Source organism: Neoarius graeffei, chromosome 13, assembly GCF_027579695.1.
Source record: "Neoarius graeffei isolate fNeoGra1 chromosome 13, fNeoGra1.pri, whole genome shotgun sequence".
NCBI lineage: Eukaryota > Metazoa > Chordata > Actinopteri > Siluriformes > Ariidae > Neoarius > Neoarius graeffei.
The window spans coordinates 56297210-56313528 of record NC_083581.1 but is presented as its reverse complement, the minus strand read 5'-3'; the positions used below and the strand labels follow the sequence as shown (position 1 = coordinate 56313528).

At 43.2% G+C, this 16319-nt stretch overlaps 1 protein-coding gene across 4 annotated transcripts in view; it reads right to left on the bottom strand.

The window, feature by feature from the left end:
* Positions 1–16319, bottom strand: part of uba3 (ubiquitin-like modifier activating enzyme 3) — a 102898-nt gene that overhangs the window by 39047 nt on the left and 47532 nt on the right. Inside the window, exons 1-2 of one of the 4 annotated variants that reach the window (XM_060938087.1) lie at positions 7080–7131; positions 6929–6967 (exon numbers count right to left, since the gene is read on the bottom strand). In XM_060938087.1, coding sequence (XP_060794070.1) covers positions 6929–6967; positions 7080–7099 — 59 coding nt within the window. In that variant the 5' untranslated portion in view covers positions 7100–7131. Of the gene's footprint in view, positions 1–6896; positions 6968–7079; positions 7132–16319 lie in introns of those variants that run through there. The other 3 variants (XM_060938088.1, XM_060938089.1, XM_060938090.1) reach the window with 3 other exon arrangements.

The following is a 16319-nucleotide window of genomic DNA, read 5'->3' as shown; positions in this document are numbered from 1 at the left end:
TCAGAATAACTAGGCCTATAAAATTAATAAAACAAGTACATTTTAGGCGGTTTTAAGTGCATTTTGGCAGGTTTTGAACATATTTTGGGCTGGAAAACGTCAGCAATATCTGGCAACACTGCTCAGCGTTCTACACTATCCCACATGGCGGCGCCCTGAAGCGAGGAGTTTTGTTTGCTTGTGTAGCTTCTTGAGCACAAATAACTTTTGCAAATGGTGGTTGTGAATACTTTTGATAGTTCTGAAGAACCTGTGAGACCTACACCAGGTGGTAGAAGACGTTGTTTAAACAAAAGATAACCATGAACGAGAGCAAATGAAGAAAATTTGCTATTTTGGTGGCGGGCTGATTATTGTTATTTAATTAGTGGTTTTGTCATGCTATTTAAGGTGACACTTTGAATGGACTGCATTTAAAAAATTGAACTAACTGCCCATTTGTTATTTAGTTAGTTGTTTTCTGTGGTGGACAGTCTTAAAATGTAAGATTAAACATGAATGAATGTTAAGTGTTTATATAACTTATTTGATTTTATTATAAATTGTATGATGAAAGTTCCTGATATTATATATCTACAGCATGTTCTCTTGTTTTAAAAACAGAAAGACAGAAAAAATGAATGGATTTATAGCATTTTGAAAAAAATATATACAACCCCGATTCCAAAAAAGTTGGGACAAAGTACAAATTGTAAATAAAAATGGAATGCAATGATGTGGAAGTTTCAAAAGTCCATATTTTATTCAGAATGGAACATAGATGACATATCAAATGTTTAAACTGAGAAAATGTATCATTTAGAGAGAAAAATTAGGTGATTGTAAATTTCATGACAACACCACATCTCAAAAAAGTTGGGACAAGGCCATGTTTACCACTGTGAGACATCCCCTTATCTCTTTACAACAGTCTGTAAACATCTGGGGACTGAGGAGACAAGTTGCTCAAGTTTAGGGATAGGCATGTTAACCCATTCTTGTCTAATGTAGGATTCTAGTTGCTCAACTGTCTTAGGTCTTTTTTGTCGTATCTTCCGTTTTATGATGCGCCAAATGTTTTCTATGGGTGAAAGATCTGGACTGCAGGCTGGCCAGTTCAGTACCCGGACCCTTCTTCTACGCAGCCATGATGCTGTAATTGATGCAGTATGTGGTTTGGCATTGTCATGTTGGAAAATGCAAGGTCTTCCCTGAAAGAGACGTCATCTGGATGGGAGCATATGTTGCTCTAGAAGCTGGATATACCTTTCAGCATTGATGGTGTCTTTCCAGATGTGTAAGCTGCCCATGCCACATGCACTAATGCAACCCCATACCATCAGAGATGCAGGCTTCTGAACTGAGCGCTGATAACAACTTGGGTCATCCTTCTCCTCTTTAGTCCAAATGACATGGCGTCCCTGATTTCCATAAAGAACTTCAAATTTTGATTCGTCTGACCACAGAACAGTTTTCCACTTTGTCACAGTCCATTTTAAATGAGCCTTGGCCCAGAGAAGACATCTGTGCTTCTGGATCATGTTTAGATACGGCTTCATCTTTGAACTATAGAGTTTTAGCTGGCAACGGCGGATGGCGCGGTGAATTGTGTTCACAGATAATGTTCTCTGGAAATATTCCTGAGCCCATTTTGTGATTTCCAATACAGAAGCATGCCTGTATGTGATGCAGTGCCGTCTAAGGGCCCGGAGATCACGGGCACCCAGTATGGTTTTCTGGCCTTGACCCTTACGCACAGAGATTCTTCCAGATTCTCTGAATCCTTTGATGATATTATGCACTGTAGAAGATGATATGCTCAAACTCTTTGCAATTTTACACCGTCGAACTCCTTCCTGATATTGCTCCACTATTTGTCGACGCAGAATTAGGGGGATTGGTGATCCTCTTCCCATCTTTACTTCTGAGAGCCGCTGCCACTCCAAGATGCTCTTTTTATACCCAGTCATGTTAATGACCTATTGCCAATTGACCTAATGAGTTGCAATTTGGTCCTCCAGCTGTTCCTTTTTTGTACCTTTAACTTTCCAGCCTCTTATTGCCCCTGTCCCAACTTTTTTGAGATGTGTTGCTGTCATGAAATTTCAAATGAGCCAATATTTGGCATGAAATTTCAAAATGTCTCACTTTTGACATCTGATATGTTGTCTATGTTCTATTGTGAATACAATATCAGTTTTTGAGATTTGTAAATTATTGCATTCTGTTTTTATTTACAATTTGTACTTTGTCCCAACTTTTTTGGAATCGGGGTTGTAAAACTTTGGACTTATAATCAATAACATTGTTGTTAGATTTGTCAATTATTGTTGAAAATGTTCAGACTGAACCAACTATCTTATAACAGGATAAATTAAATATTTACCAAGTTTATGGGTCTAGGTAAATAAATGAATAAATGTCATTTTTCTGAAAACAATCAAAATGGATTTATAGCGTTTTGGAAGAGAGCTCTTTTTTTATTTATTTATATATATATATATATATATATATATATATATATATATATATATATATATATATATATATAAAAAGAGGTAAGGAACATTACTGAAGTCTGCCCACTTCAACCGCACTGCTGGCACACAATGTCCTCGACTCTCGTCGCCCTTAGCCAATTGGTACAATTACATCATTACGTGGACCCCTCTGAGCTGAGCTTTTCCAGTATACTCGACATATGCATACTTCAATGAATTATAACCAAAAACAAGGAAATTTGAAGGATTTCCTCAAAATATTTTTGTACTTTTATATATTGTGTTGATGAATAAAACTTTTTAATGCATTTCCCGTGAAATGAGACGAGCTATTTTAGACTGGTTCCCTGCTTTCTTAGTGCCTGTCTTGCTTAGGTTGCCAGCACTAACTTTTGTCATCCAATCAGACGATTACCATTAAAGTTTTACTCATCCTTGCGCAGACTTTAGTCGTCTCGGACATGAGGTTTTTCGAGCATTGTTAAAGATGCTAAACCTAAACCCATGGAAATGCTTTTGGACAAACCTGCTCCGTTCAAAAGCTTAAGCGTATTTGATCAATTCTGAAAGACCCACATGACGTTATTGCTTAAAGTGCATATTCTGGACCAATTTCATTTTTTTATATATGAAAGTATGCCCCTTTACACACACACATCCAGAAGGGTAATTTTGCATAAGGCCATCTGTCTACAGCAGGAAAAAAAAAAAAAAAACGTCTGGAAAAATCCCAAGGGAGTCTGGAGCAAGATTCGTGACGTTATCTGTGGAAGCGCCAGCAGGCTGCACGAGCTTTGCACAGTTTAAGTGCACAGCCTGCGTAGACCAAGCGCTCCCATTTCTCTCTCATTGTCCGGTCTTTTGAAAAACAAGGAGTACTAATCCCATCAAGATTGTTGTTGCTACACCCTCCTACAATACATCTGTTAACCATTTTAATAATTACGTGATAACGTTGAAGAAACCTGGAGAAAACCACCAGGTCGTTTTCTCAAACAAACCAGCGCTGACGTAGGATTCAGAGGAAGGCGTCCCGCACATGACATCACAAAAATCAATGTTTCCCGGGAAATCCAAATACCAAGTTTTTTCAGAGGCGGACTAATTCACCTCAAATGGCTTGATTTCAACTGAATTTTTCTGGTATTGCGCAAGGTAAAAAAAATTGCACAAAATGCAAAATGTGACAGATATTTGACCAAAGTTTAATATAAAATAGGAGAATGACATTGAGCTTGCTCCTGAATTTACCCGTGATATGCACTTTAAACAGTATTCAGGAATGACGAGCCACAGCAATACCAGCCAACAAACTGCTGCCAACTTAGACGTTCCACCTAATCAAGAAAGTAGATTTTTTATTATGCTTTAGGAGTTATTATTAGTTTTGCCCAGAACAAATTTAAAAACACTTTTTTTTTTTAAAAAGTCTGCTGCTTATTCTCCAAAGAGCAGATTCCTTGGCTTTATTAATGCTCAAGGTGTTTCCTTTTGTTGTAATCACGTACTCATATTACAGTTTAATGGTCACCATGAGGGGGGGAAAAAGCTGCTTTTTCTTTGTGCACGTCATCTGACATTTTGTTGTTTCTGCAGTTGTGTCCACGCAACTTCTGCACACTAGTGAACCTCAATTACAACATTCAGGATCAAATGAACAGAAACAGGTCTCACCTAGATTTTACACCAAAGACTGTATTAGTAGGAACAGGTCTCAGTTAGGGCGGCACGGTGGTGTAGTGGTTAGCGCTGTTGCCTCACAGCAAGAAGGTCCGGGTTCGAGCCCCATGGCCGGCGAAGGCCTTTCTGTGCGGAGTTTGCATGTTGTCCGTGTGGGTTTCCTCCGGGTGCTCTGGTTTCCCCCACAGTCCAAAGACATGCAGGTTAGGTTAACTGGTGAGACTAAGGGTGTATTCAGACCAGGATAGTTCGATAGTTCACTTGCTTTGGTCTGAACCAAATGTTTTTCTTATTTTTTCATTTTGGTGCGGTTCGCTTTCACACTGTACATTTTAGTAAGCGGACCAAAATCTGTCAACAAAGCCACACGCCCTGAGGTCGTTCAGCTATTGGTCAGAGACGACACGCGCACAAAGCGTTAAGTTCAAAAGTAGTCATGGAGGCTTTCCGTGCTGTTATTATTTTTAATATCATCAAAGCTATATGTTTTTTCCAGTTTTTACTGTTTTCACAATTGTGCGATTACTATGCTGTTGTCCAAGTAATTTATCAACGACGACGACAAAGGGCAAGGCGGCTACGGAGGATAGCGCTGATGAGCGCACATCATGTTGTGACGGTTCTGGCTCTTCACGCAATAGATGAATTTCTTTTTTGCGTCGCTAGTGCCGCCACTTTTTGAAAGAATGTCTAATGCAGGTCTGACGGAGTTTCTTCACTTTTAGCCGACATTGTTCTGGGGAGCGCGTGAACCCCTTCTCCTTCATTTTCTCACTGAATACAGCAAACACGTCGGCATTTTTGTGTGTTCTCTCCAAAAGCTCAGATATGTGGACATCTGCCCATATATCCACAAGGGTACGCGTTTCTTCCTCAGCCCACGTTTGCCCCCTACTCATTTTTTGTACTCTGTAGTCTAGCCTACCACTGGTCTGAATGACTGAACGACTGTTGTAAGGTTCCCTTGACAACTGAAACTGTGTTTGCACTTTGCGGTGGAGTGTCAAGACTCTGTTTCCCATAATGCTCGACAAACGACAGAAGCTCCCGAGGTACAAAAAAGCAAAACTGTCGGATTAGGTCCGGTCTGCTTTCACACCTCCAAAAGATCCGCACCAGGGCTCCTTTGGTCCGGACCGAGTCCGACCTTGCAGCTCGGTCTCGGTCCGCTTGTTTGGTCCAGACCAGAGTTCAGTGGTTTGTATTCAGACCAACCCAAAAGGTCCGGACCAAGGGAAATTTGGTTCGTTTGGTCCAGACCAAACAACGTAGGTGTGAATACGCCATAAATTGACCGTAGGTGTGAATGTGAATGGTTGTCTGTGTCTATTGCCGCTTTTCCACTACCAACACGGCTGAGTTGGGCTGAGCCGTGCCGTGCTGAGTTGGGCTGAGCGAGCTGAGTGGGGCTGTTGGCGTTGCATTTTGACTACAACCACGCTGAACCGTGCTGGCTGGAAGTGGGTGGACACATTGGGCGGAGTTAGCGAAAGTGGGTGGACGTCACGTGATGTCGTTAGGCAGCGCAAACCGTGACATCAGTGACCTTTTAAGTGGTAGTCTCACGACCAGGATAGTAAACACGGAGTCGTTAGTGTTGCTGGTCTTGGTGCTGTGGCTTGTTGTCACCGACAACGCCAACAGATACTGGCAAGAGCGTACAGATGAGGCGAGGCGCATAAGGCTTCAGAAATTCTCGTAATTCGTAATTATTCTTCTTCCGGGTTTATGGCGTTTACAGATCCCAGCGTGCTCGCGGGGCGTGTGTGGACGTGTGAGGACACTCCTCCTCACCAATCAGTGCACAGGGGAGTGTCTCCTCGCGCCCCTAGCCCCACTCGGCTCGGTTTGGCTCGCTTCAGCCCCACTCCAAAACCGTGCGAGTTTTGGAGTAGGGCTGAAGCGAGCTGAGTCGTGCTGTTCTGAGGTAGTCGAAACGCGAGCCGTGTCAGGCTGAAAAAGGGTAGTGGAAAAGGGCCATTTGTGTCAGCCCTGTGATGACCTGGCGACTTGTCCAGGGTGTACCCCGCCTTTCGCCCGTAGTCAGCTGGGATAGGCTCCAGCTTGCCTGCGACCCTGTAGAACAGGATAAAGCAGCTAGAGATAATGAGATGAGATCTCAGTTAGTTTTCACCTCCGGACTTGAATAAGTGAGAACAATTCTGTCTTGAACTTTCCATCCAGACTTAATCAGTGGGAACAGACCTCATCTCATCTCATCTCACCTGGATTTTACAGGTGTATCACCTGGGTTTTGTTAGATGAATGCAGGGAGTCTGTTATGCTCGCTCATTTAAGAGAGGGTCTATTAATTAAGAGCCTTTTTTTTTTTAACTCGTTTTGTGAAATCCACTCCCCCCCACACACACACTACAGCAAAACACAGGCAAGAGAAGAGACTCATTTGACAGAATAAGATAAGATATCTAACATGGCCACAGTACATTATGTGAAAATTCATCACTACTTCACGGAGCATTAACTACTTAAATCATTTCCCTCTAGGCCTTGTTTGTGTTGACAGCCGGTAAGCTAACGCTAGTTAGCCAATTAGCTGGTTGACATTTTAAAATGAAGCACAATCCGGAACCAAAACAATTCACCGGTTAAATTCCACCTTGGGTTTACGTTACTACTTTTCCACACTATATCCATATTTTTGAGTTATCTGGATATCCTGAACTTGGATGAAAAAGGATGAATTTTCACACTCCCTATGCTGTGCAATACTCAAACCTGCAGCCAGCGCTTAGCATTTCATCACTAACTTCTCAGGCTGCTCCTCTATTCTCTGTCTTTTCTTCGCCCTGAAATGAAAGAACAAAAGAGGATTCGAGCACGTCCTTGTTACAGCGACTACTAGCCAAAATACCAACAATATTTATCCCTAAAACAGTTCGTTCATTCAACGCTACTTACGGCTCTTCCCCATCCGCCATACTTTAGGGTTTCACGGTTCCATGCCTTCCCACAATGCTTTGCTGTTGTGGCGAAATTGATTCAATACAAAAGCCCATACCAGAAAATAATGATTAAATATGTAATTAATATTAAATAGTATGTTATAAACCTGCAATTGAGCTCCTCGATTTGGATTTTTATAATAAATTAATCAGTCAATCAATCCACTCAAACAACTGGTGAAACTAATTACTTTCCCCCCCTTGTAATAACTCAGTGCATCCAAGTCAACACAGAAATGGTTGCATGAACAAAATGGATGTTTTTTGCAATAGCCAGCTGGATGTAAACCCTAAAATGTCCTATAAAAATAGGGTGACCAGATTTCCCTAGTCTGAAACCGGGACAGGGCGGCATGGTGGTGTAGTGGTTAGAGTTGTCGCCTCACAGCAAGAAGGTCCGGGTTCGAGTCCCGTGGCCGGCGAGGGCCTTTCTGTGTAGAGTTTGCATGTTCTCCCCGTGTCCGCATGGGTTTCCTCCGGGTGCTCCGGTTTCCCCCACAGTCCAAAGACATGCAGGTTAGGTTAACTGGTGACTCTAAATTGACCGTAGGTGTGAATGTGAGTGTGAATGGTTGTCTGTGTCTATGTGTCAGCCCTGTGATGACCTGGCGACTTGTCCAGGGTGTACCTTGCCTTTCGCCCGTAGTCAGCTGGGATAGGCTCCAGCTTGCCTGCGACCCTGTAGAAGGATAAAGCGGCTAGAGATAATGAGATGAGATGAGAAACCGGGACACTTTTGCGCGTGACCATGTTCGTGCACGCACACCTTTTTTTTTTTTTTACGTAAACATGACACTCAGAGAGGTGCTCTTATCATTTTGTTGAAGCTCACATTTATCAACATCTCACATGAAATAAAACAAACAGCCGTTTTGTTATCTAGTAGCATAGTGGTATACAGATCAGCAGTGGCGGCTGGCTCATAGGGGGTGCTCGGGCGCCGCCCTCCCAGATGTGGAGGGGAAAAAAATATAAAATATATCAATATATATTTTTCTCATCTCATCTCATTATCTCTAGCCGCTTTATCCTTCTACAGGGTCGCAGGCAAGCTGGAGCCTATCCCAGCTGACTACGGGCGAAAGGCAAGGTACACCCTGGACAAGTCGCCAGGTCATCACAGGGCTGACACATAGACACAGACAACCATTCACACTCACACCTACGGTCAATTTAGAGTCACCAGTTAACCCAACCTGCATGTCTTTGGACTGTGGGGGAAACCGGAGCACCCGGAGGAAACCCACGCGGACACGGGGAGAACATGCAAACTCCACACAGAAAGGCCCTCGCCGGCCCTGGGGCTCGAACCCAGGACCTTCTTGCTGTGAGGCGACAGCGCTAACCACTACACCACCGTGCCGCCCCCGATATATATTTTTACAAATTTTATTATCAATGTCAGTGTGTGCCTACATGCAATCTGAATTATTTAAACAACATTTCCACCAACTGACTCTCATTCAATGGTGAATTTCCACCGACAGACGCGTATCATTTCTCTTCTTGGGCGCTCAGCAAAGCGCCCCAGAAGTGCAGCGGAATAGCCAATCGTGTATGGTTGCTCGGGAAAAATCATAAATATTTGGCCAATCAGCATCGCCGAATTTAATGCTTTTGGGGCGCTGGAAATTTCGCCCCTGCTACAGAAAATGCATCTCTCTCTCTCTCTCTCTCTGTCTTTGATGTTCAAAACTAGACTTTTGGTTCATATTGGACAATAATCACACATCTTTCTTGTCATAGTTTGTATTCACAACAAGAGTGTCAACACTGTGTTTCGTTCCCCCTCTCACTGTCTTGTTTCACAGAAATACACCTAGCTCAGAACACACACACACACACACACACACACCCCTCATTTCATAGTCACTCTCTCACACAGAAATCTTACATTCACCTTAGAATCAGACACACACACACCACCTCACTCAGTCCCACACTCACCTTAGAAACCTTCCTCCCTCTCTCTCACTCACTCATTCACACTCTCTCTCTCTCTCTCTCTCTCTCTCTCTCACACACACACACACACACACACATACACACACACAGTTGATTTGTATAGATTCAGCTGAAATCATACCCTTGCTGTAAACTTCTCTCAAGAACTTGAGTATTGTATTGTATTTGAAACCGTTCCTTTCCAAAGCATAAGTGGAGCCTAATATAGCTGTAAATTGTTAATTTACTTTATCTGTGAAACTGCTGATTTTGAGAAGGAAATTAAATTATTATTGTGGAATTGTCATTTTCTGACTGTTCATTTGAATGCTTATACTGGACTAGGCAGGGAACTCTACTGGCACACACCAGCCCCACCAAGATTTTTTTCACCAGCCGCCACTGCAGATCAGTTAAATTATGGTCAGACAACAGATTTTGTAATGGCTGAGAATAGGCCAGACTATGTCCATAGGCCAAATTTAAACTGATTTATTTCACCTGTTTGTGAGAACACCAAGAAGAATGCATATGCACATGTAGGCTATATCTCTAAAATTGTATGCACTATAGCATGAACTTAAAAAGTAAATATGTGACCTCAACATAGCCTAGGTCAGAATCAACCTTACTAACCATTCCCCACAACTGAATGAATAAAACAAGATGTGTACAAAAGTGAACACTTTAATGGAAGGTGCAACAAGCTGTTCAACACAGCAATATGGCCAAACTGTCAGAATGGTATGTTAAACAGAAACAAAAAAAGAGACAAGTGATTTGAGAATATATACTACGGAAGCCGAGAGAGGCCCTTCATATACGGTAATCCTTTTTTTTTATTCACCTTGTTATCCCGAGATAACGACATAATTAATTCAGGATCTCGAGAAAACAACACAACTAATTTGAGATCTCGAGAAAACAAAACAATTATTTCATGATCTCGAGTAAACAGCTGAGAAATGGTTCATTCAGGTGCGCCAAGAGACTTGTGATATGCTGACTTTGGGGCTATTTCTCATTCTGTATAGACACAACTTTGGTCATTAGAATGTCTGGAATAATCGATCACCTAATAAGGTAATATTCTGATCAGGGGTTGACACAGGGAGAGATTGCATTAAGTCTTTTAATAAGGGATAATTTCAAAATTAGTCCGCGGCACCTCCGCAGAAGACTGGCCCGGCTTCATCTCTACCGATGGAGATACAGTGATCCAGCTGAGATCATGAAATAATTGTTTTGTTTTCTCGAGATCTCAGAATAACGGTTTTGTTTTCTCGAGATCTCGAATTAGTTGTGTTGTTTTCTCGAGATCCTGAGTTAATTATTATGTCGTTATCTCGGGATAAGAAGGTGAATAAAAAAAGATTATATGAAGGGCCTCTCGCGGCTTCCGTAAAATATACACTCAAACAAAACAGCAATAAAGGAGGAGGGGGCGACAGCCCAAGGAAAGCCCCTACAGGAGCGCACATCATTTGCAACATAGGCTGCCCAACTCAGTACAAGAACAAAGCACTTACAGTGTGTGCAGTAGGCTTCGTGCTCATTGTTCTGCACCTCTCGGAGGAAGGGGTAGGTGTCCTGTAAATCTTTGGAAAAGGTACATTTTCTTTTCGGCATAATTGCTGCGGCATTACTGCTGCTAGCTGCTAGACAAAGAACATTCGCGCCAGTTAATGTTTATTTTATTGTTGCATGGCAACACGTTCTGTTGTCTGGAATAATGTGGCTAAATAAACACCCATGCCACAGGGCCAGGGGGCAGTAACCAGGAAAGTTTGCGATTCCTGTCAATTCATCAAAATAGTAAATGCAGACATTTCTCCGCTAATGATTCCCACGCTGCTCAGTCGCAAACGTCGCGAGTGGTGAAAACCGGGACATATCTGTGTCCCGACAGACTTTTGTCGGGACTCGGGACACACAACCCCAAATCGGGACTGTCCTGGTAAAACTGGGATGTCTGGTCACCCTATATAAAAACCTTTACCAGGTACTTAGTATGTGATATAAATCCCATTACCATACAGCTACTATTTCCTTTTCTTTTTTTCATGGGACTGCTTCTTGGAGCTATTTGCAAAACAGCCTGTGACTGTGTTTATAGCTTCAGCTACCCTGTCCTCCAAAGCTAGAGGTAGACTCCCATCATCTCAGGGAAGCCATGGGCTAATGGTTAGAGAAGCAGCTTTAGAACCAAAAGGTTGCTGATTCAATTCCCTGGACCTGCAGGAATGACTGAAGTGCCCTTGAGCAAGACAACTGCTTCCCAGGTTGCTCTGGGTATGCTGTTCTGGATAAGAGTGCCTGCAATGTATCCACCATCATCTTTTCTCGACTGCAAAGAGTTTTTCCACATAACCTGCAATCTAGCCTCCTAAACATCCTGTTCCAAAGGTGGAACAACTCCCTAGACTCAGGCAAGGAAGTCTGCGTCATAGCCTTGGACATCCAGGGGGCATTTGACAAAGTGTGGCATCACGGTCTGATGGCCAAACTCTATTCGAGAGGAGTGTCTGGAAAGCTGCTCCAATGGCTCCAAAGCTACCTCTCAAACAGATCCATCAGAGTGGTCTTGTCAGGCCAGGCCTCAGAACCCTACTCCATCAATGCCTCAGTACCTCAAGGATCGATCCTCGGCCCTCTCCTCTTCATTGACAACCTGGTTGATGTATGTAAGAATGAAATGTACATGTACGCTGACGATTTAACCCTGTATGCACGCATCAGATCTCCAGCAGACAAGGCCAAAGTGGAGGCGAGCCTGAACCAGGATCTCCAACAAATCACCATCTGGGAAGACCTGTGGAAGACCACTTTCGAGCCATCAAAGTGTAAGTTTGTTACACTCTCAAGAAAGAGGTCTCCATTTGCACTGAACCTGCACTTCAATGGTCACCAGTTGACCATGGCCAATGAGTTGGACATCCTGGGGGTCACAATAGACAAGAAGCTGTCCTGGTCGAAACATCTGACCAAAATCTCCATATGGGCAGGTCAGAAACTGGCAGCGCTGAGGAGAGTGGCCAGTAAACTCACCATGGAGAGCCGAGCAACTGTCTACAAGCTACAGGTACACAGCGTCATGGAATACGCCTCACTCAGCTGGATGAGTGCCTCACCAACACATCTTGGCCTACTCGACAACATCCAGAAGAAGGCCCTAAAGATTATAGGAGTGGACCAGGACACTGCCAGCACAAAACTCTCCATCACCAGCCTTGGCCACAGAAGACAGGTTGCTGATGCTACAGTCCTGTTCAAAATGCACACCCACCACTGCCCTACGGATCTCTGGGATATGCTCCCCCCACCATACTCTAGATGGCGAACCACCCCCCTATGCACAGCTATGCCAGATCATGCCCTGGATCTCCCAGCCTCTAATACTCGCACCCTGGACAGAACCTTCCTCCACACTGTTGTCCAGGTATGGAATAGCCTTCCAGAACATGTAGTTGGACCCGTAGACACTGGCCCCCAGGCCTTTAAATGCAGGGTCCACAGACATCTTCTGACCACTCCTCCCACTACCAGATGAGCTACAGTGAACCAGATGATTGGCCAAGTGGAATTGTATTCTATCTTGCTATTGTTCACAATTGTACACAATTAAAAAAAAATCTAGCCACCAGAATTCAGCAACCTGACCACAAAGACCTACTTGTGGTCATGAGGTGTCCCATAAGAACTTGGTGTGAACTGCTGTTTCAATAGTGGTTCCAACATCTTGGCAGGTTCCTCCCTCAATGGGTCTGTTGTCTCAAATTAACAGAAAAATTTGCCACCCTTGGTCAGAACACCTTCACCTGTTGGTTTGGCTTCTTGTAGCGAAGTGCAAGTTGAAGACTGTGACCTAGCAGTGCAGGAAACACTCTTGAATGTAAGAGCCCCTAGTATACATGCCTTGGATGCTCTTGGATGGAAATGTATACTGTAGTTCAACAAATAATTTGCAGCGCCTCATCTGAATCCAGTGCGCTGTCTGGTTCCTAGAGTACTAGCCTCCCTGTAGGAGCTGCTAAGCAGTTGAAATTTCCCATTTACAGTGGTGCTTGAAAGTTTGTGAACCCTTTAGAATTTTCTATATTTCTGCATAAATATGACTTAAAACGTCATCAGATTTTCACACAAGCCCTAAAAGTAAATAAAGAGAACCCAGTTAAACAAATGAGGCAAAAATATTATACTTGGTCATTTATTTATTGAGGAAAATGACACAATATTACATATCTGTGAGTGGCAAAAGTATGTGAACTTCTAGAATTAGCAGTTAATTTGAAGGCGAAATTAGAGTCAGGTGTCTTCAGTCAATGGGATGACAATCAGGTGTGAGTGGGCACCCTGTTTTATTTAAAGAACAGGGATCTAGCAAAGTCTCATCTTCACAGCACATGTTTGTGGAAGTGTATCATGGCACAAACAGGAGATTTCTGAGGACCTCAGAAAAAGTGTTGTTGATGCTCATCAGGCTGGAAAAGGTTGCAAAACCATCTCTAAAGAGTTTGACTCCACCAATCCACAGTCAGACAGATTGTGTACAAATGGAGGAAATTCAAGACCATTGTTACTCTCCCCAGGTGTGGTCAACCAACAAAGATCACTCCAAGAGCAAGGCGTGTAATAGTTGGCGAGGTCACAAAGGACCCCAGGGTAACTTCTAAGCAACTGAAGGCCTCTCTCACATCGGCTAATGTTAATGCTCATGAGGCCACCATCAGGAGAACACTGAACAACAATGGTGTGTATGGCAGGGTTGCAAGGAGAAAGCCACTGCTCTCCAAAAAGAACATTCCTGCTCGTCTGCAGTTTGCTAAAGATCACGTGGACAAGCCAGAAGGCTATTGGAAAAATGTTTTGTGGACGAATGAGACCAAAATAGAATTTTTTGGTTTAAATGAGAAGTGTTATACTTGGAAAAAGGAAAACACTGCATTCCAGCATAAGAACCTTATCCCATCTGTGAAACATAGTGGTGGTTTGGTGAAACATATCATGGTTTGGGCCTATTTTGCTGCATCTGGGCCAGGACGGCTTGCCATCATTGATGGAACAATGAATTCTGAATTATACCAGTGAATTCTAAAGGAAAATGTCAGGACATCTGCCTATGAACTGAATCTCAAGAGAAGGTGAGTCATGCAGCAAGACAACGACCCTAAGTACATGTTGTTCTACCAAAGAATGGTTAAAGAAGAATAAAGTTAATGTTTTGGAATGGCCAAGTCAAAGTCCTGACCTTAATCCAATCGAAATGCTGTGGAAGGACCTGAAGTGAGCAGTTCATGTGAGGAAACCCACCAACATCCCAGAGTTGAAGCTGTTCTGTAAGGAGGAATGGGCTAAAATTCCTCCAAGCCGGTGTGCAGGACTGATCAACAGTTGCCGGAAACATTTAGTTGCAGTTATTGCTGCACAAGGGGGTCACACCAGACACTGAAAGCAAAGGTTCACATACTTTTGCCACTCACAGATATGTAATATTGGATCATTTTCCTCAATAAATAAATGACCAAGTATAATATTTTTGTCTTATTTATTTAACTGGGTTCTCTTTATCTACTTTTAGGACTTGTGTGAAAATCTGATGATGTTTTAGGTCATTTTTATACAGAGATATAGAAAATTCAAAAGGGTTCACAAATTTTCAAGCACCACTGTATACTAAGGTGCAAGTGGCAGTCATTGCAGCACATGATGTGTTTGACATGTACATGGTTTGATAGCCAAATGACTCCTGAGTGGCTTTACGTTTGAGGACCACCAGGGTTTGTCACATTACTACTTTTGTTAATGAAACAATTGATCGTATTGATCTTGTAGCATTCCATGAGGGCAATCCTGCCTGCAGAGCTCCTTGTCATGCCCCCCCACCCACCCAGACACACACACACACACACACACACACACACACACACACACACACACACACACACACACACACACTATTGTCCTACTTGGACCAGATAACTGCAATCCAATCACCAAATTGAATCACTATTCATGTGTCATAGTGGAACGTCATGAGGACCTCTTCTGTCTTCATCATAGCCTACAGGAAAGCCAGATACCTTATCACTACTGTAACATGTGACTTTATGAGGCTCTTCTATTCCTCATGATCAGAGGTCCAGGAAATCTGCACTGTTGCTACCTGGGCATCACTTTCTCCAGGTTTTCCCAGGTTAATATTGGCCTCTCCCAATGACATATTGGTGATGGTCTTTGACGGCCATCTTTCCAGTCATTTCCTCAGGACATATTCACTGCCCTGGTGGTTAGGAGGGCTGAAATACAACACTAATTATGCATGTAAATGTTGTTCTATAAACTGAGAGAATAACTGTGCTGATCCAGTGGGAACTTGGCATGAAGACTCCAGGAAACCTATGTGTATGTACAGTACATACTGTATTTATTAGGGATGCATTGCTACCTCAAATGCTATGCTATTTAAGCAGTAATTTTCAGACACATCGGGCGGCACGGTGGTGTATTGGTTAGTGCTGTCGCCTCACAGCAAGAAGGTCCAGGTTTGAGCCCTGTGGCCGGCGAGGGCCTTTCTGTGTGGAGTTTGCATGTTCTCCCCGTGTCCGCGTGGGTTTCCTCCGGGTGCTCCAGTTTTCCCCACAGTCCAAAGACATGCAGGTTAGGTTAACTGGTGACTCTAAATTGACCGTAGGTGTGAATGTGACAGAGTGTGAATGGTTGTCTGTGTCTATGTGTCAGCCCTGTGATGACCTGGCGACTTGTCCAGGGTGTACCCCACCTTTCGCCCGTAGTCAGCTGGGATAGGCTCCAGCTTGCCTGCGACCCTGTAAAAGGATAAAGCGGCTAGAGATAATGAGATGAGATGAGATTTTCAGACACAGCATGAGGGTAGCTGACCTGAGAACACAGAGCAGTATCATTCAGCATGCTCATTAAAAATGAGTGCAAGTTGCCATGAACTGCACTTTAACCCACAAGCAAAGTGTGAATCGTGGGGAAAGGAAGCATGTGTGTCTCAGTGCTAAGTGCTCATAGAACTGAGGTTCCTTCATGTGAAACAGTTTCTCTGAATGCTCACTTCACTGCTCCATGCTCACGAATATTTAGTGTGTGAGCAATTCATGGTACACTTGCACACTTTTTTAATGACCACATTCACTGATATTGCTCTGCACACTCAGGTCGGCCACAGTCGTGCTCTCTATTAAAGATACTGTTTAAAAATATACAATATTTAATAGTATCATGCTAT